We start from the raw sequence: 17,998 nt of genomic DNA, 5'->3' as shown, positions 1-17,998 counted from the left end.
CTAGTTATTTAATGTTTCTCATTACTGTTGTGAATGTAATTTTTTTCGATTCTATTTTCTGACTTGTTTTTACTGGCATATTGGAAGTATATTTCTAAAATATGTTTATCTCATATCTGAGCTCTTTATTCACAATAATTTTGATTTTGTAGAGTTGGCTGATGACTAATCAAACTATCTGCAAATAATGAAAATTTACTTCTCCTTCCTAAATGTTATGTCTGAATTGGCCAGAAATTCCAGACTGATATTAATAATGTTAAAAGTGGATATTCGGTTGTTCTTATCACAGAAAAATTAAGTCATCGTTAAGGAAAAAGCACATTTCACTTTCCATTAAAAATAAAATCACAGTTGAAAACAACTCATTTTTAATTATCCTAGATGAGAATAATTGCTTTGCAAATTTACCTTGGGTAAGGTGCATCGAGATCCTGGGAGATGTTCGTTTCTCCAGAAGGGGACAACGTCTGATTAACACTAATTGCTGACTCCAAATTGAGCTAGACCTCAGATCTAGATTGCAGAGGAGGAGGGCTAGGGGGAAGCTAAGGGAGTTAGTCTCTAGATTCTCCTACTTCATTTCTGTGAGAACAGTTCCTGGCATGGTGACAAGTGAAGTCAGTCTGCTTCAAGGGAGGCTGGACCAGAGAGCTAGAAGCGAGCTTCCCCGCAGTTCCCTTAGGGTGAGGGCGGTGGGTGGCAAAGCACATTTGTGAAATTTACCTCTAGGAGACAGTATAGCTGTATTTTTCCTGGATAGCTTTAACAGAGGCTGGCTGTAGATCCTGTTCAGATGCAACAAGTGGTTGTTGAAATTCCTCCTTTATGAAATTTAGCTCAGATGAGTTAATGGGGATGGATTTCTCATTCTATGAGGGTCAGAGGGGATTATCTTGACAGACCTCCCCAACCTGAACGAAGTTCATTGTGGACAAGGGGTTGATTAGCTGCCCTTCACTCTGTTCTTATTTACACCACTGTTGCAGAAACATGAAGCTACAAGTGTGTAGATGGGAACTTAAATTTCTTATGAAAATCAAGTTTCAGGGTTTTTCCTTCCACATTGTCACTTCAGTGGATGTATTCCATAGCTTTTGATGCATAACAAATCACTCCAAAACTTAGCGGCTCTAAACATCAGTCATTTATTTAGCTCATAATTCTACAGGTTGGCAATTTAGTCTGAATTCTGGGCAATTCTGTTCTCAGCCCATGAGAACATGGTCTGAGCTCATGAATCTGTGGTCAACCCTAGATTGGTTGGGTGTTTCTACTTCTGGGCGTTGGCTCGTTGGTGGCTGGGAGACCTGACCTCTTTGTCACATGGCATCTTTTCCCCAGAAGCCTTGCTTAGATTTTTTTGCCGTGGTGGTTGCAGAGGTCTGAGAGACAGAGCTGAAGGAACCCAAGCCTCTTGAGGCTAGATTTAGAAGTAGGACACTGTTGTGTGTGTTCTGTTGGCCGAAAGATATCACACGGTCAGCTGATTCAAGGAGTAAGTATAGAGATTCCACCTCTCGATGAGAGCTCTGTAAAGCAGTGTATTGTAAAAGGGTATGGACACAGGAAGTGGGAGAATTAGAGTCATTTTTTGCTCTCAGTCTATCACAGTTAGATGAATGAAGGACTCAAAGATGTGTTTAGGGCACTTACCGTTTTCATCAGTATATTTTGCTATTATAAAATTTATGTGATCCAGCTCCCTTTTATCTAGCCTGTTGTTCTTGTGTCTTGAATTATTTTTGTCTTTATACCACTTAAATTTTGGGGAGTTCCTTGCGCATCTTTATTCAAGCCCATGCCAAATAAAATTTTTCTAAAATTATATTTTACTTCCTTATTAAATCTTATTCAGTGATATGTTCTCTGTATCTTCAGAATATTTCTTACTCAATGTGAGAGTATTTTTACTCATGGATTTCATTTTGTTTTTTCCTCTTTCTTAGAACACTTTTTGGTGTTTGCCAGCAGAGCATTGGGATCCTTCTCACTGTCTACTTAGATTTGAACAGCGTTCTCAGATCTACATTTGAAGTATAGGTGGTTGGTCACATTTTTCCCAGTGACTGGCAGGCAGGCATCAAATGTGGTTTTGCTAAACTAAACTAGGATCATCTATGATGCTACATATACCTGATTTGGGGGCACTTCAAAAAGATGAAGTATATGAAAAAAACCACATTTCTTAACATGCACTACTAAAAGAGTTTTTTCCCTGTATTTTGCCTTCTCTGCAGACCTTCTCATGTGCATATCGAAGCTTCTCAGATGTAGTGAACCAACATTACTAGCCCTGTGCCTCTGACATGGTCTTTAAACTACAGGGAGAAAAAGGGAATGAGCTGACAGAATTGTTGTTTCACAGAGCAGAGTGGTACTTTGCCTCTTGTGTACTCATCATAAAACTGGGCCAACATTAATTTGTTTCTAGACCTGGTTTCTAGGACGTTCAGATAATGAAAGTGTCTATGTTTTATCCTTAGAGGTTAAATTAATTTTTTTGTGTCATTTTCTGATGTCTTTTTCCGGGCTTTCGTGTTTTCCAGAGAAGATGGGAGAGGTTGCACTGGGTATTCTACTTAGATGCCATGTTAAGCCAAGAGTCCAAGCAGTAATTAATTAATAATTCATTTTCCAATTTTTGTTCATCAAAAGTATGTCATGGATATACAATAAAAAATAGCAACTGCAGGCAGTTTTAAAAGGCTGAGATTTGTTGCTTTTGTTAGCTTGTTCAAGTTACAATGTGATATATATATATGTGTGTGTATATATATATATACACACACACACACACCCTTTCATTATAATTTTGAAGCAGTTACATGTTTGTTAGTCCTCCATTGTTACTTTCAAAAGTCTGCTGCTGGGAAACCACAGCTCTAGCACTTTGCTTCTCTTCCCGCTCCTCTCCTGGGCATCAGTGGAGCAAATGTGGGGCACATCTCGTTGGAGGCCGGAAGCAGTGCCTCCCGAATTCTCCGAGCCTGTCTTTGGAATAACAGATCAAAATAGCTATCCAATCTTTGGGAGTTACTTCCAAAGACACTAGAGTCACCTTATCTCTGGCAACTGTTTCTGGCTACTCCATTTAAAATCAAATGGTGAAATTATAACACAGAAAATTCATCTCATTGACAAGTAACTTGAGTTTCTACAGCTGCAAAAATAAGATTTTTATTATTTAAATAATTTCAATGTTATTTAAGTAATCTCTAATAAATCATAGAACTTAAATGTTGTTCACCTTTTTTATTTTCAATATGACTTGCTTTAAACACCACCTGAAAGTTACAGCGATTAGCTAAGGCTGAGTGAAGAGCATCGGGGCCTGGTTATGTAAGGGCGAGCCAAACTAAGATGTGGATTCAGCAAAGAGATTTATGAACCTTTCTTAGATCTAGTTTACATGATGACTGAAGCAAACGTCATGTTACAGTTTCTCTTCACTCTAGTCTACTCTAAAATGTGATTCTCATCATAACTATCCTTATAATCATAGCTACTAATTCAGGCAGTAGAACTCATAAAGAGATCATAGTGACAGACCTCCAATGCCAGGGCCATAATGTAACTGCTGAAATGACAACCGAAGGGGGAAGACTGGTTTGCCGTTCCTTGCTGGGCAAGGAAACATACAAGACACTTGGCTCAGTGTCAAGGCATCGGGAATGGAGAAGGGCGTGCAAAATGTGCTCAGCCAGAATTTGACCCCTGAAAGTTTGCAGGGAGATAAGCAATAAAAGTAATTATAATAGTAAATAGGAGTAAAAGTAGAAGGAGCTACAGAATCAAAGAACAGAATATATCAGCTGGGAAAATCTGGAGGAGTTGGCATTTGAGTGAGCGAGTTTTCAATAGGCATCGTGGAATAAGGAACATTCTACCCCAGGGAGTAACATGATCGAAGACAGTGGCCCCAAACAAGTATTTGTTGAATATCAGAGTAAATGGAATCGGGCAGCTTTTGTTTATCTACTGATGTACCCGGTATACCGTATAAATGTTTCCTACATGCCAGGCCCTGTGCAGGCGGGTGTGGGGAGTACAATGAGATGCCCTTCACAGAGGAAAGACAGATTAAACCAACAAACTAATGAACATGTAAATTCAAAGTGAGGACTGTTAGGCTAATGAATAGCTTGTTTGGAGAGAGATGATTGGGTAGGGTAGGCCTTTTGAGGAACAAAATATCATTTGAAACTGATATTTGTAAGAGCCACTTAGAGATATTTATCTTGTTTAAGGTCTTTACCATTGTACTGTTCTAAGACAGTTTAGCTAAATTACTCCCCCTTGAAACACAACTTGTTAAATTTCTATTTTCCATCAGTCTTGCTTTGCCCTTTGTTGAATTATTTACCCCTTGTTAAATTTACCATGTCATCCTTGTTTTGCAGAAACCAAAGCCGAAAGACTGGCATCCTCCCGGGGGTTTTATTCTGGGTTTGTGGGCACTCATTATCATGGTTTTCTTCAAAACTTACGGAATCAAGCACATGAAGTTCATTTTCTAGACGTGGTGATGTGTAAAGAAGACTGCATGGAAGACTACAACTGTGGATAAAAATTTTTTTTTCTTTTCTTTTTAAAAAATACATTGCTCTTGTGTGAATTAGCAAACAGTATAAGGAAACTGTAAATTTGATGAACTGTTGTTTTTTAACTTAAATAATTGTTAATTCAAGTGCTAAATGGCACTAAATATATTTCTGTTTTTCCTTTGGTGTGTTATTAAAAAGGTGGTACAAAGACATCAGGATATAGTCATTGACTCTTTTTGAAAATAAGAATTTCCCAAATGCCCCCTTTCATTTGGAAAAGGAAAAAAAAAAAAGGGAAGACATTAAATTCTAATCAGCAGAGGTAACTTCTGATAGTATTTCTGTGTATGCTCTCCCAGTCTGTTTTTCTATGTACTTTTTTTTTTTTCTAAAATAGAGGCTATATAGAACACACCATTTTAGAGTATGTTATCAGCCCTTTTCCTCCCTCAGATCGTCTTCCGGAACACTTGGGGGTGGCTGCAGAGCACCCCTCTTATGAACCTACCGTCATTTATTTAAGTGTTCTTTTGTTGGACCACTTACCTTGTTCCCAAAATTTTCCTTTGCTGCATTATTTACTGTGTGAATATTTTACTGTCAGTCTCTACTGGAATTCTGTAGCTTTAATTATTAGTAAATTTGGAAAATCAGTTTCTTTTTCTATGGTACTATCCGTCTTTAGGACCTTATTTGCTGTCAGTTTATATGGAAAACTTAAGACCTTTGGAAAATTCACATACTGTTTGCTCAAGAGAAACAAACCCTATCATTTTATATTTCTAAGCATTCATTCATTCTGTGATTCTCTAGAATTGGTCACTTTTGCTTCAGCTTCCATATTCAAAGTGTCAATTCTTAATTCTGCTTAAGGTAAACCTTGCTCTCTGCTGGACCCACAGCTTTCCTGAAACAGTCCCCTAAAGTGGATGGACTGGATGGAGAGTTTACGCTTTAGCCCTGCCCCAATGTCTGACTGACGTATCGTGTCACATAAGGCAGCAAATAAGCCCCTTTCTTGGTCTCCGGCAACATGCAAGGGCTCAGTATCTCCATCACTTACCAGCCATCTTCATACTATCTAATAACTGGCAACAGTGTTCAGGGTGTGCTTTGCTATCCGCCCCGGATGTTGTTTCTTCACAGTTAAGGGGGGACAACCCTGCAATTCATGTCCCAGGGGATACCTTTCTGGATTTTATGTTTTGTCTGAGAACTTGGGTGTAAACCTTTATTCATCGCAAGGCCTGTCGTATAATTGCAGGTAACATTAAGAAGACAACTCTTCCTCTACAATAAAGCATCCTAAAATTTATATTCTTTAGGATTTGTTTTTCTTTTAGCATTTAATTATTACCCTTTAATTATATGTAAAATGGTCAGTCATACTTTTTACAAGCAGAGGATTAACTGTCATCTCCCAGGTAAGAACAAATGATATCGAGGCGTTCTGCCAGGCTCTGAGTCTTCATTTTCATTGATCGTTGGTACACTAAGATAGATGGAGGAAAAACTTTTACCTGATTATATGGAAAAGGATCCTTCTGTACATAAATGAAAACAAACTGAAATTCTAATAGCTTCATTGCAGTCATGCTAAGAGACAAAAAGGTTAACCATTTCACCCTCTAAACCCACAAGGTCATGAACACGGTGGTGGGGCGGAGCTACTTAGAGGGGTAAAGGAAATATGACTGTTCTTGAACCAAAGTAATTTAGTTTGAATATAATGAAAAATGCCCTGATGGTAAAGACTGCTGGCAAATAAAAGGGTTCCTCTTCTGAGGTTGGGCAAGGTGCCCTTTCTATTTAAACCAAACTGGGGAAAGTGGTACTGGATATAATACACAGGATTAATTTTGCCCAGGTGGAGTTTCAAAAGGCAGGTGTATCTCTGTTTCATTATTGAATTCAGAATATACCTAAAGTAAAAAACTTAAATATGTTAAATGTTTAGCTCGTAACCGTAATCTTTTTACATAAAGTATATTCTGCCTTCAATATAATAAGTACATCCTCTGCATATAGTAAGTGGGTAATAGTCTCAGTGCAATTAAATGGCTTAGACTTTAAATGATAACATAAAAGCACATCCTTAAATGTATTCTACTTAGTCACAAAGAGCTAACAACCAAAAGGTCTTATTTTTGTCTTGTTGTGTGGATCAGGTAAATTATGTTACAACCAGCCACTTTGGGAATTGTAAATATACGGTAGTGGTATTTTTCTTATTTTTGCTTAGGAAGGTGCCAAGGGGCATTGTGCCAGTGCCCCTTCTTCTGTTGCACTTATTTATCTTTCTAAGCTGCTCAGTGTGATTCTTGTCTCTTTGGTGTTCTGTTCCCCTGCCCCTATGAATTTCCTTCAGGGAGAAAAGGAATATAGAAGAATGGATCCCAGCAGACATGTCCTGACCTTTGCGGGGAGGGACGGTATATGGATGCCATTCTGCAAAGGCAGCCAACACGAGTAAAAGAATCCAAATGATGTGGATTTTAAAATTATGGAAGACATTCATTTGCAGTTATGAAAGGCAAATGTAGTTTGGATGCAAAGCTGATTAAATTGGATCAAGAAAAATTTGAATGAAGTACATAAAATAATGCATGCATTTATGGTTTCAATTTTTATATATCCTCAGCTAGTTGAAAATGATGATTCCCTCAACAAGCATAACTCAGCGTGTTTCTGCTTACTGAGTATTTTCTACTGTGGTATATGTGGCTAACATTTCTTCCATTATGTATGCTGTATAGCAGAGTTACAGTAACTGTGGGAATCATAATTTGAATTTTTGACTCATATGTTTCTGGAATCTTTACAACAAATGTTGCATTAACATAGAACTTTTTTCATTGATTTTACCAAAATTAAATCCATCTGTAACAGATACTGTTTTAACTTGTGAAAGAAATATTTTATAAACATACCACAAGGTACGGCTAAAATGGTTGGTTATCCATTTTTGTTTTATGGAATCAGCCTCATTACCTCATTGCCACATCTACCCGGGGGCACTTATCACAAAGAAAGTGCTTCTCATGTCTTGTTCTGTTGCCGCCTGTCCCACCTGCGCATGTACCTGCCGCGTAAATATAAAAATCTTTCAATTCATGGACAGTACATGTTGGGAGTAATTTTTTTTTTCTTTCGGTGCAAAGATTTTACTTTTTTTGGGAATATGCTATGAAATAGTTGTTGATTTAACTGTGTAGACTTTTGAATAATGGGATTGAATAGATGAAGGTGTGACAGAGAAACCAGTTATTAAACATTCAATTACTTCAAACGTGGCAAGGTGGTCACTGTCATTCTTCTTTCCTTGGGTTGCTTGCAGCCTCAGGGACTTCAGAGGACTTTCGGATTTGCCTGAGGAATACCCAGTCACGGGGTCTCGGGGGCGGCGGGGCTCGGACAGTGTGACCCGTGTTCAGTGATCTCTTCTGACCATGGAAGGGCCAGCTCTGACTGCGCTACGTTTCAGGGACAGCTGGCCGGAACAGTATGGGACACTCCCTTAGGGGTCATTAAACAAGGTCATAAATGCAAAGCACATTGTACATGCCTGGCACACAGGGAGATTGCAGCTGTTTAGCCTTCGCCGGACAGAGCTCTGCATAGCTCGTTTGCAACCTCCACTAAGGCCCGGAGGTTTCTCTTTAAAGAACATTTGCCTTGGTGCTCCAAGACTGTCCTGTTCCCTCCCGTGTTTAACTGATTCCTTTTTGGGGTAACAGTTTCTTTACTCCTTCTTCTGATGCTGTTCATTTTCAACCCACAGACCCTCTTGTCTCTTCTACTTTTTCCTCCTGCTTGAATAGGTTGAGGCTGTTCTCAGTCTTCCTTCAACATTAGTTTCTTACTGTCTTCTCTCTCACTGGTCTATCCACTTTGTTGGAAACATACCTTTAGCATGATTTAATGGACAGTCTTTCTTATTGCAGGCCCCGGATGCCTGGATAACAATCCAGCCTGAATTTCTTTATTCTTCCATCACAGTGTTTACTGCACTTCCAGGAGAAGACACCCTGTTCCTCCCCACCTCACGTTAGTCAGGACTTTTAAGCATCCAATGTTAGAAACTCAAATAAAACAACTTTAGTCCAAGAGGGGGATCTGCTGGAGGGACAGTAAGCTATCCCACATAATCTTCACTGGTCAGGATGGCCATCATTAAGCAATCAACTAACAGCAAATGGTGAGGATGCAGAGAAAACAGGACCCTAGTGCACTGTTGGTGGGAATGCAGACTGGTGCAGCTACTGTGGTGGTAAACAGTATGGAGTTTCCTCAAAAAAACCCTAAAAATGGAACTTCTTTTGGTAAAGTGATTGCACTGCTGAGATTATACCCTAAAAATCCTGAAACACCAATTCAAAGAACTTATGCACCCCAATGTTCATAGCATTATTTAAAATAGCCAAGTGCTGGAAACCGCCTAACTGCCCATCAGTAAATGAGTAGATAAAAAACTGGTACATTTACACAATGGAATACTGTGCAGCAGAAAGAAGTCACTGCTACCCTTGTGACAGCATGGATGGAACTGGAGACAATTATGTTAAGTGAAATGTCAGTGGTGAAAGACAAATACTATATGATCTCACCTGTAAGTGGAACCTAATCAACAAAACAAACAAGCAAAATAGAACCAGAGGCATGGAAACAAGGAACAGACTCACAGGGACCAGAGGGGAGGAGAAGGGAGATAAGGGAGGAAAGAAGGGGAAGGGCCTAGTTAGTATGAATGACCCACGACATGGACAACAGGGTGGGGATTGGCGGGGTGGCGAGTGCAGGGCAGGGGAGAGCAACGGGGCAAAATTGGGACAACTGTAACAGAACAAGAATAAAATCTGTGGAGCTGGTCCTAGGAGAAGAAGGGACTCGAATGTTACTTGGATTTTCTTCTCTGCATGTTTCCTTTATGCCTCCTGGAGACTGATTTTGTCACATGCCTGGTAACTCCAGAGCCTCATATCCTGTGCTTCACCGCAAGAAAGAGGAAAGTTACTTCTTCCTTTATCTCCAGTCCTGAACCTTGCGGAAGAACTGATTAACTGTGTCAAGGGTTCACTGGTCAGAGGGCGGAGGCCCTGTAAGCACATCCAGAGCTCAGGCGGCCTGCCCGTCTCTTCGGGCCCCTGCCAGAGAAGGAGGCGCTCACAGGAGCCAGGCAGCCACTCCTACTAACACTTGCTACCGACTTTGTTGTTCAGTGGGTGGTCCATGAGCTGCAGCACCGCCCTGGATCTCGCTAGAGATGCAGAATGCCAGACCCCACCTCGCCTACTGAACAGAATCTGCATTTTAACAAGATCCCCAGGTGCTACTACACAGTCCTAAATTAAACAGCTCAATTTTATCCCCTAAAAGGAGCGTGCAGAAGGTTACAAGGACTCACTGTCAAACAGGTAGCCATGGGTGGCATGTTTTATGGGTTAATTGCCTCTTTAGCATTATTACTGACTTCTGTTTGGAACTTTAAGAACGTGCACTATTCTTATTTTTTTTTCCTCTGAGGCTTTTTCAACCCGTTCAATGCTTAAACAGACATTTAATTAGCACTTACTGTATGTAGTATCTGAAAATTCTTGTGACGCTCTTCTCATCAAGAGGTGGAATCTAAATTCCCCTCCCTTGAATAGGGCTGGCCTTAGTGATTTAATTCTAACAAATAGAATGTGGCAGAATAATACTGCATGCCTTCCAAGGCTTGGCCCTAAAAGGTGATGGAGCTTCTGCCTGGCTCTCTAAGGACACTTATTCTGGAAACGCAGCCACCATCCCCAGAGGAAGCCAGGGATGTGTGTTCCTGCCCACAGTCATCCTGGGTCCCAGGTGACATTCAATGTCAACCTCCAGGGATCTGAGGGAGGGAGGCAGATTCCAGATGTTTCTGGACTGCAACCATAGGAGAGACCCCCGATGTGAGAACCACCTAGTTGATTCCCAGGATGGTAAGAAATAATAATTTGAAAAAAATTGGGTTTTTACCCCACTAAGTTTAGCATGATTTGTTATACAGGGAGAATTACTGAAATACCGTGTTAATATGTTACCCAGCATAGTAGATGCTGTAAGGGATAAACAGAAGCAGGATTCTTTTTTAAAAGAGTTACAAATTCTTGAAAGACACATATGAAAAGATGACATAACTGCATAGCATAAAATGACAAGTGCCATTTAAGATGATAGAATAGGGATTTTAAAAGGAACTATTTTTAATTGCTATATAAATGCATTATTAATACTGTATTTACTTTTAGAGGAAGTGGCAGAGAAGACTTTGGGAAAGAAGTGGAATTTGAGCGTTTGAATTAGATTGCTCTATTCCTTCCCCTTTCATTTCCCACTATTGTTCTCCCAAAATTATAAATATTCGTCAGTCTTGTCCAAGAAACTTAGATTTTACTGTCATGACAAGCACATACTTAGTAGTCTGACAGTTAAGTTGGGGGAAGGTAACCAACTCCATTTCCTTCCTTACCTCCTACAAATTTGCCGCCCCCAATCTGTTATCCTTGCACCCACGAGTTTGTTCAAAGAGAATGAGGCAGGTATCTGGTCCCTTCCCTGGGATGCTGTCTCTCTTCTTGTTCTGCAATGATGCTATTTGCATAGAAGTGCTTTCCCTTTCATTTTATAAAATGTTCAAACTTTTTCATCTTAAAACCTCTGGATCATCCCTTTTAAGGGCTAATATAGAAACGCTAGATAGAGCTCTTTTTACTTCATTCCCTAATCTTTGTTTTGGGTGAATGGGTGGTTTTCACTGATTCGGCTTCCCTGCCTCGCGTTCATTCGCGAACCCTTTTGCGAATCTAGCTCCTGCTCTCATCACTCACCGGAAACGATTTTCTGTATGGATAACAATGCTCTAAGGGCCAAATCCGATGGAATTTTTCTGCCTGCATTTTACCTATCTCTCCCTCATATGGAACAATCATTGGTTACTCTCACTTTTAGGAGCCATTCCCCTCTGCCCTCGTGGCGCTGCTCTGGCTCAGGTTCTCTCCTAAGGGACTCTCAGTTTTCTCTAAGTGCTTCTCTGACAGCCGCTCCAGATGTTCTGCACAGTTCCTTCCTCAACTCGTCAAATTCACCTCTGGCCCTGAATATTTCCTCCCTGCCTGTGGTTTCCACTATTACCTCTACATCATTTACAGTGAAATTTCTGTATCTTAGTATCTCTCTTGAGTTCCAGAAGTGCCCCTCTGTGCTTGAAAACCCCACAGACATCTCAAACTCAGGGTACCCCAAGCCGAACTTATCATCTCTCCTTATCACCTCATTACCCAGCTCTTCCTTCTGTGTTTTCTTTTTATTTTATATTCTGAATCCTCTCTGGACGGGTACACCCCGTGCAGATAGCTGTGCACCGCGTAAATGCTCACCAGAGCATTCATTCTGCAGGCAAAGCTCTTAATAATCAGGTGGGCAAAGTGACCGACTCTGTGGAAGTCAGCTGGCTTTTTTCCCCAGCCATTCCGGTGCTTGCTTGACAGTCCACAAAAAACAGTGGCTATAGTGGCGGAGATGAAGACTATGTACGGGCTCAACAGGCTGGGTTTCTCCTTAACAAGGCTGATGTGGCTAACGCTGCTGCTGAGTGCCTAGTTTAGCAACAGCAGAGACCTACATTAAAACTCAGCCGCTAACCGGGTTGCTGCCCCCATTCCTCAGGGGGCCAGTCTGCTGGCTGGTAGTAGGTTGATCACATTGACCATCATAGAGTGGGTAGAAGTGGCTCCTCACTGAAATATACATATTCTGTGTATGGATTTATATTCCCTGCTCTTTAAACTTCTGCCAGCATCACCCTCTATGAGCTTGCAGAAATACTTATGCGTTATCATGGCATTCTGCAAAGTATTGAGTCTGATCAAGGCACTCATTTCACAGCAAGGGAAGTGCAGCAATGAGGTTGCGCCCATGGAATCAATCAAATTTACCACATACCCCATAATCTGGAACTGGCTGGTCTAATTCAACACTGATTGGCTCACTCACTGAAGCCTCAGTTATGCCTGTGGCTGGGAGACAACATTCTGAAAGGAGGAAGTTCTCTTTGACGAAGTGTGGTATAGGCTTTGTGGGTTGGTTTGCTTGTTCTACCAGGTGACCATAATTACTGTGAGCCACAGCCACCTGAGAGCGTGACCAGGTTGCTGAGCAGACTAAAATTCCTCATACCCAGTAACTGTGGCATTCAGAAACTATCATATCTATAGATTCACCACAGCACTGAAGCCCAAAAGTAAAAAAGGGTCATTTGGAGGTGCAAATTAGCCTCAGGCTAAAAACAGGCAAACAACTGTAATGAGGCCGCTAGTAGCCAAGGGAAAAGGGCTGGCCTTACCAGACCTGGGAAGATCCAGTAGGATGGTATAGGCTTTGAATCGGAGACCATTACATGGCATTATTCCCCCCCTCCCGCCCCACTCCCCCAGCTAGAACACATAGATCTGGGAACAAGGAGTAGAAACCAAAATGGCTCCTTTCATCGTTATATCTAACAATTTACTCACAGAATCTTTGCTTCCTGTCCTGGCACCTTTGGGCTTTGCCAGTACAGAGAGGAATGATTTCCTCAGGGGACACGACAGTGGTTCCATTGGATTTGAAGAGAAAATTTCCACGCTGCCATTTGGGGCTCTTTATCTCACTGAACCAACATGCCACGAATTAGGAATTATTCTACTGGCAGGAGAGATTGATCCAAGTTACCAAAGGGAAATTGAGTAGCTGCTGCACATTGAAGACAAGGAGGACTGTGCAGCAAGGGGAATCCCTAAGGTGTTCCTTCCTAGTTCCATGACCACAGCAAATGTTAATGGGAAACTGCAGCGATCAAAAAAAGACAGGATGATCGAGGACTGACTTTTCTGAATGAAGATTTAGGTCACTCCACCAGATAAAGAACTGACCAACTCAGCTTCTGCCCGAGAGCAAGGGGAATGTGCAAGAGGTGGAGGGAGGTAGGAAGGCGGGATGACCACTTATTCAGCTCATGCCAACTACTGAAACGAGGACTGGAGTGGCTTCACATATTTTTTTTTGCCTGTTACATGTTTATGTGTCTATGCTGCTTCTCTCTTTTCTCCCGCTTTTATCTGATGCAAGCTGGTGGTGCTTAAGCTTACAATATAGTCTTTATGTAAGAAAATATTCATTAGGATGCTGATGGAATTTGAGGAATAATTATAGCTAGCATACAGTGCCCGTAGGGACTGTGCATCTTATTTTGGTGAAGGATGAGAATTTCTTCACTTATAAGGTGAATGGTAGCATCATGTTTGATGAAAATATAGAGTTGAGTCATTATTTTACAGGGCTCGATGTGTGTAGAAGAGGGAATATGGAAGCTGAGTAAACAAAGGAGTGTACTGTTCCCATTGTCAATTCATTGTCTTTTAGCTCGAAATGCACTTGTTACTGATCTGTGATAATGGAGTTGAACTCTTTGCAGAACTTCTTTACAGTGAACATGACGTGAAGCTTTGTCGATAGAGGGTTCTGGGAGAACATGGCAGGAAGAAGGAGCTTTTCTTCCTACTTCTGGTGCGCTCCTCCCATAGGTCTCCCGCAGAGTGTGTGTAAGTGTGTGTGTGCGCGCGCGCGCGCGCGTGCCCGAAGCCCCCTTTCCACGGGCAGCTTCATAGCAGAGAGTTGCCAGCAAACCACTCCTCATCCATGGATGCCCCAGGCAAGCTGCCTGCAGCAGCTTTGCCGTGAACCATACATGAAGGGCGCTTTCCCCCAGCACTCCTCTTCAGGCATGTCCACCCTGGGGTGCTATTGGCAGGGCACTTCCCCGCAAACAATTTTCCCCACACCCTTCAGGTGGCTCTTCCATGAGTTCTGAGGCTTGGCTTCCCTCTCTGCACGGCTCCCCTAGCTCTCCAGAAAGCAATTTTCAAGCAAGTTCCACCGAACCAACAGTTCAGAGAACTCCTCTGCTGTCAGTGAGCCCTGCTGCACCCTCTCCAACTACGTCTGGGCCTCAGCACTGGGAGGGGAGGCTTCCTCGGTGGGTCTTTTGTCTTGGTCTGAGGGGTGGTGGTTGGCTGCTCCTGATCCCTGCCAAACCCTCTGTTCTTTTGAGTTCTCTTTCTTACTAGCAAATTGTTCCTTGTTTTAATTCCTTGGTCAGGTTACTAAGTGATTTCTGTCTCCTGACTGGACCTTTTCTTTGATCCACCTTCTCACAGAGACAAGATGGTATTAAGTGGTAAGATTCTCATCCGCAGTCATTTACATTGTTCAGATTATGCCTCTGGGTTCAAAGGAACGCCCTTCTCCCCCAGAAGGAAGGGCAGGGATTGGAGCCCTTTCTCACTGCCTTCCCCTAATTCTGAAGCCTTCTCCACGAGACTCCCACTGAACGGAGGGAGATGGAGGGAGTACCTCCCCTGACAGTCTGCCGCGGGAGCTGGCCCAGGGGACACACTGCCTGGACGCCCTCCGCCACGGGTCCTGCTGACTCTGTTTTAAAAACCCTGGATTCTTCTGGCTTTACGCAACTTTCCTTGCTCCTTATTATGAGCACAAGGACGTGGGAAGATTCAGGCAATGAGAGTTCCTGTAACCCTGCCAAGAGTGGAGATGGATCAAAAGGAAAAGAAAAAAAAAAAACATTTTAAAGGCAGACTGGATATTTTCTTTGGTTAGTTACAAAAGTGCTTGCAGATTAAGAAGGCTGAATAGTACGGAGGTTAAGAACCTGAGCTTCCCATATCTGTTCTTGTCAGCTTGATAAATGCTTATTATACAATTAAAATTACAAATAAGAAAATATACTTATGAACCAGTAAAACTAAAGGAGTAAAAATAATATATTATAATACATTAAACAGATCAAAAATCAAAACCAGAAGGTCAGAAATTATAAAGCATAACTAGGGGCAATGAGATAAAGAAATAGAATTTTTTAGGTGTTAAAATCAAAAGCTTAGAATTTCAAGTACCTAGTGGTGAATGAAGTTAAAGCAGAAAAAGGGAACATAAATGTTTTTAAATGAAAGTAATGAAAGGAAAAATTAAATGAGATACAAAGAGTAAGCCGGGTAGCTAAAACAATTTATTTTAAAGGAAGATTAAGATAAAGCTAAAAGTAGTCAAAGGAATATAACACTCTCTAAGTGCTAAACATTTAGAGACCAACATGATCTAAAAATAAATATAGAAGACAAGAGACGAACAATTTAAAACATGAGAAGAGCAAACTTTTTTTTTTTAAAACGCAAATTACCTACTTTTTAGAGACACCTGGCTTTTGTTACTATTACTCTCCAGATGACGTAAGCAGGCACAGATTCCGGTAGATTATCACTGTGATTCCCAAGGTTAGGTTCTTTGCAGGGTACCTTTTGGGGTTCCTTTAGACCAAAAGCTAAAGGCGGGCAGCAGTTCAGAATGTTGAGCCTCCCTCTCCAAAGGGAGCACCTTGAAGAGCTGGGCGTGGAAACGGGATGCAAAGGTACCTGCGTGGGGCTGGCCCAGCCCTGCGCCGACCGTGGCTCCGGGAGCAGGCCCGGGGGCGTGGCCTTCACCTGTTGCCTAGAAGCCCAGCAGCCGCTCTACAAAAATATTTGCGGGCCTGCATAGCTCTCAGTGCTGAGGCGATTGTGGGCTCTTTTCCATTCTCTTTACATTTGCAGCTCAGGCAATCATACCGTTTTGTAATATTTCTGGCCTCACTTAGAAAAGTAAATCAGTGGTTTTCAGTCTTTTTGGCTACCACCTACAGGAAGAAATACATTTCACAGTGTCAGTACATATGTTTATATATGTCTGTATGAGTAAACAAGTAGTTTTACAAAATAAGTACCCTAAGGGTCATATACTGTGTCTATTCTTTTGTATGCTGTATTATAGAATTGTCTCAGGTGGAAGCTGGATCAATGGTTTTCAAACATATTTCACTTCCAGCTGCACTAAGGAGTACATTTTCATTGTGACCTAATGTACATATATGTTTATGTATCTCTATAATTAAAAGTTTTATAAAGCAATACTGACTCATATCATTTTCTCTTCTATTGTATTATAATTTTGTTTATTAATTCTGGATAATATCTGGCTCTACATGCATCTCTAAGCTTCCTACCCAGCAGGCTCCATGCGAGTGTAGAGAACTGAGAACTGCAGCCAAGAAAAACGTCCACCAGAGAGGTAGAATTATTACAGACATCTGTGTGCTGACAATGCACTTTACTGCTCCCTGGTGCTGATCTTCTCTGTACATTGTCTCCTTATGCCTCCAATGTTTGTTAAGTCTGAATAGCCTCTATGTGATGACACAGCCTCCTCTGTAAGGTGCCCTCAGAAGGGGGTGGGGAGCCGGAGCCTGCTGAGAGAGCCCTGGGAGAGCCGCCAGAAACGTTACTGGATTGAGAGTACTGGTGGGATACAAATGTTTTCAAAAGGACAGAAAACCTAACACAAATATGCTTAGGAAAAAATAAATATACTCTGTAAAAAATAATACTTACAGAGCATATTTAAATGGTCAGAGAAGTTGGTCTTCAGGCTCAGCTTGATCTAGCACTCAATAGCATCCTAAGCTTGCTCACATCTGCTTCCTGTGAAGGCTCCGTTCCCAAGGGGATTCTCTTTGTGCTAGCAAATATGCCTTTAGCACTGCCAAGTTCTAAAGCACCATGAACTGGGGAAAGAATCCGTATCCCTGCATAGGGTCATGTTTCCATCCCTGAACCAATTATTTTGTGTGGGGGTAAGGGGTTGGGAGGGGATATGCCAGTAGGTTAAAGCCAGTCAGTCGGGGCCTACTCCTGGAGCCGTGTGTAGAGTTAAGCCCCCATAACCCACACAGTTAAGAATGGAAGGGATGATTTTTCAAAGAAAATATAGGAAACTTTGGCTTAAAATGTGGGAAAATGGAAGCCAGACTACCAGTGGTAGGTGTTTACTCTGTCGAGTTTTGAGGGCTGTGTGGAGATAGAGAAAAGAATTGCAGTGGGAAGGTTTGTCACTAGATGGGGACATATGACAACTCGAGGTGCCAGGAGAAGCATGCGTGAAGCCTAGAGCCACCTTAAACCGCCTGATGTAGCCAGAGCTTCAGGGCACACGGAGGGGTTGTGAAAGGTGGCACTAGAGCTAGCAAGGGAGACCACGGGTCTGAATCCAGGCTATGGAATGAGGACTGACTGTAGCAGCCGGTCATAGTTCAGAGGAAGGTTTTGAGCGAAATCAGTACAACTGACCCTTGAACATGAGTTTGAACTGCGTCGGTCCACTAATAAGTAGATTTCTTTGCAATACATATAGTAAATGTATTTTCTCTTCCTTATATCATCATTAAGGCTTCCTGTCAACAGTAGACTCTTAGTAAAGTTTTGGGGAGACTCAAAAGTTATACATAGATTTTTGACAGCATGCGAAGTTGGCACTCCTAATCCCCGCATTGTTCAGGGGTCAACTAA

The 17,998-nt window shown here is 41.7% G+C and overlaps 1 protein-coding gene across 1 annotated transcript in view; it reads left to right on the top strand.

Moving 5' to 3' along the window:
- PIGK (phosphatidylinositol glycan anchor biosynthesis class K) overlaps positions 1-7,804 on the top strand; it is a 99,499-nt gene extending 91,695 nt beyond the window's left edge. The window contains exon 11 of the mRNA XM_054566866.1: positions 4,404-7,804. Within this exon, the coding sequence (XP_054422841.1) occupies positions 4,404-4,520 (117 nt within the window). The 3' untranslated portion in view covers positions 4,521-7,804. The remainder of the gene's footprint in view (positions 1-4,403) is intronic.
- Positions 7,805-17,998: the final 10,194 nt, after the last annotated feature.

This window comes from Pteronotus mesoamericanus, unplaced genomic scaffold, assembly GCF_021234165.1.
Source record: "Pteronotus mesoamericanus isolate MK-2021 breed Mesoamerican mustached bat unplaced genomic scaffold, CSHL_Meso_final contig_181, whole genome shotgun sequence".
In the NCBI taxonomy this organism is placed as follows: Eukaryota; Metazoa; Chordata; class Mammalia; order Chiroptera; family Mormoopidae; genus Pteronotus; species Pteronotus mesoamericanus.
This window is presented reverse-complemented; position numbering and strand designations above follow the sequence as displayed.